We start from the raw sequence: 6,253 nt of genomic DNA on the forward strand, positions 1-6,253 counted from the left end.
CAGGCCTCCTGTCCTCCGTGACTCAAAACAGCCGTGTATATGCGAAAATACACGCTCACAACCGTTAGCAGACGCAAGCCTTATCCTCGCCGTACATATGTGCTTTGATATTCCAACTGATCAACACTCCCACCTATTCCATAGTCATTTCCTGCTGGCTATCTTTCCCTGCTTTTGAATTGCCACCTTTTCCCTTCCACGTTGCGATTCCCATACTCCCATTGGCGGTATTCTTTTCGCTAACGCTCTATCCTCCCCCTCCCCTGCCGTCCGCCGCCTGCCTTTCTCCTTCTTCTCCGGCCATCTCCATGTATGTCCTTCCTTCCACTTTCCTTTCTTTTCAATTTAGATTTGATAGTGTTCCCTCTAATTCAAATTATTCATTTTTTTCTAGCATGGAGATAAAACCGGGCTATATGACACTGGAAATTACCGGCGCAAGAATGGTGGATCTAGATTGCATTGAGGCAAAAGCATCCCACAACAAATGAAGCATTGGTATTATGCACATTGGGCGGATCTTAATCTCCTCATTTGGATTAGTAGTAATGGATGCTGGATCTATATTCTTTTTGCCCATTGATGACGGAGCTTGCAAGGTCGCCCCCAGTAGCGGTCAGGCGACTAGCTAGCTTGGCTACGGCGCGACTGACTGCTGAGAGGATGAAAGGGGCGGGGTGGGTCGAATTCCAACCGGTGAACCGAATGCACTTTGGTTCAAAAATAAAGAATGTGAAGTTCGGGTCCGCTGCAACGACTCATTCCAGATGTGCCAATGCCAATGTATGTTTAGGAATCGGTTATGCGACTGAGCTCGTTGACCAGCACGAATCGCAAAGTGTTGGTGGCCGCTCGATAGCAACTGCGGACGCAAACGGTTTTGAAGATTTAGGTTGGTGTATATGGGCAGGCCCTGTGCCTATGATGGTTGCATATATACAATTTTTTTGCACATTGCAAATCTGCAAGATTAGAGCAAAATAATGACAAAAATGCAGATGGCTCAAAAAAGTTTAACATTCTTTTAGAAATTCCTATATGCAAGGCACCATATTTTCACATGTCGGTCAGCCTCGGGCACACCTCAAGCACCAACAACAAACTTAAACATTTTATCACACCTAATGATAATATTGCAAGAAAAGAAAGGGAAAACTTTTTCACTATGCACCTGCACTAAGTATTCACATTGTACGTACTTAGAATTCAAGATGCTTGGATCAATATCCAGTCTTTAAGAATATCAACTATTATATACTCAAGATTTGCCCTGATGATTCATAAGATCTCAAACAAAATCAACAGAACATTATAAACACGAGCTGAAAAAGAGCTATAACTACATAAGCTGATAAGCCACACTCAAACTAGCCATCACAAGCAATCACGATTTGATTTACAAATATCGAAAATCCTTATCCTTGAAATTGCAAAACAGCTAGGTACAAGGTAGGATCATCCACAAACTCTGTTATTTCATACTTGTTCTCAGATGCAGCCTTCTCTAGTGAGGATTTACTGGGCAAATCAAATGTTACAACATTAGGATGTTCTCTCCGGTGTAGTTCAAAATTCTGCCTGCCTTGATCCAAGAACATGACAACTCTTGCACCTAGGAAAAAAGAAAACGGTGGCTCAAGGTCTAAAACTGAACAAAAAAAGTTATGCAACTTGAAACAATGATATGATGCACTCACAAAGAAAAACCGTAGGTATCATGACAGGGGCGAAGCTAGAAATTTTGTTTCATCAGGGCCATTGGAGTCTCTCTTCTACAATCTTACATGTTTTTTGAAAGAGATTTCAATTTTACTAGTGGAATTACAATAGAATTAGCGAAATTCATTGGAATGAACTAAACCCAACAACATGTAGCTCCGCCCTGTATCATGAATTCATGATTAAGTGTGTCGGAACCAGTTACACGCCTTGTATTTTCAACAGCCTTGTTGAGAAATCGGCGCATCTAATCTTGGCACCAACTCACTATGTATGCAGACCCTTACACACACTACTCTCTATGGATACCTTCACACCAACACTAATATGAGAGACCAACTCTCTGCAAGGGAACTCAAATCTTTATTCACAACTCAACTTGATACAACATAAGATGACACTTACACTATTTATGTGGCTATCCTACCATACTCTACTCATGCCATGCCATCCAATGGCATGTCACTCAACTCTTCATGGTGACTACCTATTTATATGGCAATCCTACCATACTCTACTCATGCCATGCCATCCAATGGCATGTCACTCAACTCTTCATGGTGACTAGCTATGCCTTCTACTAAGCATGGCTTGGGGGAGGGGAGTAACCCCAAGATTTCATGGTTCATATGATATTGCCATGTATCATCTTCTACACTCTTCTACATTAGAGTTTGCTCCATTCTTATCCTATCATACAAATATCTTTTCTCTAGAGAATTCCAAGCATGACAACTATTACTCATACTTGCTCTCTACTCTTCTAGAGCCTTCTTACCTTGGCATGATCTTATCCTCATGTATTGCAAAATTGGTTTATTGTGATTTCCACAATCATCTAAAATGTTCCAAGTATGCATTAAATATTTCAACAAGCCTTTACATACACCAAATTGCCTAAATAAGTTGTAGTCGTCATTGGAAAACCAAGACTAAGTGGAATTAGGAGGTGAAACCACGTTATTAACTGGCAACCATAACTCAGTTCTAAAAGTAGCCTAATGACACAAAGGAATAGACCATGAACACACTAGTATATTGCTCTGCACTGCAAGAGTCATACATCTGATCCACGAATTGACTCACTCCCATTCCAATTAGATTAAACCAACACACGAGATTAACCATCAGGATTATTTGTTGAGCCTACGTATAGTTGGGAAAACGAAATGCACAGTTATCGTCCTAACCAGCTCAGGCTCGGTCCACAGAAACGACGCAGTTAAGCAAGGATAAGGTGCCATTTCAACAGGCCTGCCTCACCTTTGGAGCACCTCTTGGCCAGCGACTTGAGCAGCGCCGCGGCGGAGACCCCCATCCCAGGGAAGTAGCACACGAACACGGCGTCGAAGTCGTCGAACCTCTCCGGGACGGCCTCCACCACGCCGCCGCCCCTGCCCCCGCCCCCACCCTCCAGGTGGAAGCACCTCACCTCGTCGTGCGCCTCCTTGACCCCCGCCAGCACGTACAGCGACTCGTGCGCGGCCACCAGGAGCTCGCAGTGCGAGGACGCGAGCAGCGCGCCCACGAAGGACGCCGTGGGCGTGACGGCCAGCACCCGCGAGGACGGCGACAGCGCCCCCTCGGCGAGCGCGCGCTGGAAGCCCGCCCCCGCGAACTCGAGGAAGGACCAGTCCTTCTCCACGACGTCGGCGATGGCGACGCCGTCGGGCACCGCGGCGGGGCGCGGCGCCGGGGCGAGGGTTAGGCCGAGGCGGAGGGGTTTAGGGGGGTTGGGGTTCGGTGGTTGCGACTGAGGCTGGGGTCGGATTCTGGCAGTTGGGCGGAGAAGAGAGGGGAAGCCGAGGGAAAGGGAGGTGGAGGCGGCGGCCATGGGGGCCGGGTTGTGCGGTGGCGGCCGGAGGATAGGACTGGAACGCGCCCGTGGCAACGTTGGAGGCGGGGGGACGGGGGGGAGAGAGTGTGCCGGTGCCGTGCTCGTCAATTTCGTGGGCCGCAGACACCTCATGACCTTAACATGGGCTGCACGCTAGTTAATTTTATCCGTCGGCCCGCCTAACAGTAAAATACTCCCTCCATTCAATTATGATAAATATATTTTCGTATGACACAGTGACCAAAGACACCAAATATATACTTATCAATTCATTAATTATGTTAATCATCTTCTCCCCGTGTCTGCAGTTCTATTGGCTTGTTCTTCTTCCCGAGTTACGCATGATGGCGTCAGAGTTATTGCGAGGGGAAATCAAACGGACTACTTGCGGACTCTTGAAATCAAGCAGCCTTGTTTAGATCCAAAATTTTTTTGGTCAAAACATCACATCGAATATTTGGACATGCATGGAGCATTAAATATGTACAAAATAAAAAAAACCAATTGAACAGTTCGCGTGTAAATTGCGAGACGAATTTTTTGAGCCTGTTTGCGACATGATTTGATAATATGGTGCTACAGTAAACATTTGCTAATGATGAATTAATTAGGCTTAATAAATTCATCTCGTAGTTACAGACGAAATCTGTAATTTGTTTTGTTATTAATATACGTTTACTACTTCAAATGCGTATCCAAATGCTTCAAAAAGTTTACACGTAAAAGAACTAAAGAAGGCACATCGATCAATTCTGAATTTCTCAATTTTAGAAATATATCTATCATAACTGAATGGAGGAAGTAACGTCCCAACTCCAAGACGCCCCCTCACTCTAGATTCAAACGCTGGGCGGCGAGAGGTGGTTCTGCACAGGGGCGGATCCAAAGGGGGGGGGCTGGGGGGCTCCAGCCCCCCTACTGCTGGTGCATCAATGGAAATATGGGGAGGGTGAGGGAGAAGAAGAGGTGGAAGAAAGAAGAAAAATGGAGAGATGGTGGAAGAAGAAGAGATCAGCCCCCCTTCGATTCTGTTCTGCATCCGCCACTGGTTCTGCACGTGCGGCATGTGGGTTATGTTGGGGTGGGCAGCAGCTCGCTCGAGAAGCACCTGAAGACGCACAAGGATCTGCAGAGCGACCAAGCCAAGTTTACCTAGAAACGCTAGGAGGGTCGCGATGCCAAGATGAGTGGCCATGGAGGTAAGAAGGTTGGAGAAAATGGGGGGGGGGGGAACAGTTGCGGAAAGATGACCAACCTTAGGAGAATTGCGTAGAGTGTCAGGAGATCTGATTAGTGTTTTCGATTCGCAAACATTGAGAGTTATCTTTGGGGTATACGTATCTGAGTCTAGTTTGAGTGGAGCAAACAATATATGCTTCAAAAGCATGCTTTAGTTTTACTATAAACCGGAAATTTGCATCATAATTCTTCAGTTGTTTGTACTGCAATTATACCTACGAATCAATTGTCTGTTATTTTAATTTTACAATGATTATAAAGATTAATGATTGATGTTTCTATGTGCATCATGCAAATCCTGCTTGAAATTGATCATTGTTATGCATGAGATCCATGATATGTTCTATAGCTTTTAAGGTTGAACCTTCTATGTACACATTATAATAGTGTGGTTGGAAATAGATCTTTGGGATATTCGAAACAGATATAAGGGGGTATTGGAGTCTGGATTTAGGAAACAGCATAGTTTTAAACCTTGGGTCTTGTAAATTTTTTTAGTTTTATTGTAAATCTTGGGATTTTGCATTAGAATTATTGGTCGATACCATGTGGTGGTATGTATTTTTAAGCAAGAAAGTGAATTACATCGTTCTATCTTTTTCAATTTAGATCCTTTGATTATATACACATTGTTTCAAAATGTCACTATGTGATGAGCTAGTTGAATTGCATTTAATCTGAACAATTTCCATAGTAGTAATGTTTGTTTCATGCAAGATATTTAAATTCAAGTTGCAATCATGACTAGTTAACTTAAATTTCTCACTCGAATACAAAATTTAAATTGCTCCGTGGGTGATGTAATGCATTTAAAATTTAGTGTCGGGCTAAAATAAGCAGGTGAGATGCATGAACATAGTAGCATAGCAAGCATTTCAATTTAGAAGGCTATTGTCGGTACCATGTAGCAGGGATACCCACTCTTACTGCGGCAAAGCAGGACCCGCGTAGTTATCCGTAACTGCGCGGAAAGGACGGAGTAGCCAGGCCCCACGGGACAGGCTCTTCCCTCACCAGGCCAACGGCCCCGGACCCGTTCCCCGCCTGGGGATGGGTCCGGAGACGCCACGTGTCTCTAAGGAAGGGAAACTCCGAGCTGACAGCCGAGGCCTCGGACCCTCCCATAGGGGTCCGGGACCTCCTGCATCCGTCCGGACCCCCCTTACCGCATGGAGGTCCGAAGCAGCCACGTGTCCCGGAGGCACGGGCTCGAGCGCGAGTCTTCCGCTGGGAGGCTCGCCCACCCACCGCATTTAATGCGGTGAGTTGAGGCGTGCCCTGTCGCCGCGGCATGCGGGACAACCTTTGTCAGGTCTCACTGTACACCGCGTATTACCAAGGTGCACAGTGCAGCCGCCTGTGCCGCACCCGCGCAGAGCCCGTCTGCGGCATTAAATGGATACGACGGCACGGCACTTTTCCATCATGCCGCCTACGCCGCAAGCTACACAGCCCGCG

The 6,253-nt window shown here is 46.0% G+C and overlaps 1 protein-coding gene across 1 annotated transcript; it reads right to left on the reverse strand.

Moving 5' to 3' along the window:
• Positions 1-1,222: 1,222 nt before the first annotated feature.
• Positions 1,223-3,657, reverse strand: LOC120692340. The gene is made up of 2 exons (XM_039975608.1): positions 2,983-3,657; positions 1,223-1,612 (listed from the first exon to the last, which is right to left on the reverse strand). Exons 1-2 carry the CDS (start codon positions 3,551-3,553, stop codon positions 1,416-1,418), a joined length of 768 nt encoding a protein of 255 aa, XP_039831542.1. The 5' UTR covers positions 3,554-3,657; the 3' UTR covers positions 1,223-1,415.
• Positions 3,658-6,253: the final 2,596 nt, after the last annotated feature.

The sequence above is a fragment of the Panicum virgatum genome, chromosome 9N (assembly GCF_016808335.1).
Source record: "Panicum virgatum strain AP13 chromosome 9N, P.virgatum_v5, whole genome shotgun sequence".
NCBI classification, from domain to species: Eukaryota; Viridiplantae; Streptophyta; class Magnoliopsida; order Poales; family Poaceae; genus Panicum; species Panicum virgatum.

Excerpts from the sequence above, each read along its gene's own strand:
- LOC120692340 (XM_039975608.1), bottom strand. The coding sequence starts at position 3,553 with ATGGCCGCCGCCTCCACCTCCCTTTCCCTCGGCTTCCCCTCTCTTCTC. Across the intron at positions 1,613-2,982 it reads GGCCAAGAGGTGCTCCAAAG|GTGCAAGAGTTGTCATGTTC; the intron begins GTGAGGCAGGCC and ends CTTTTTTCCTAG.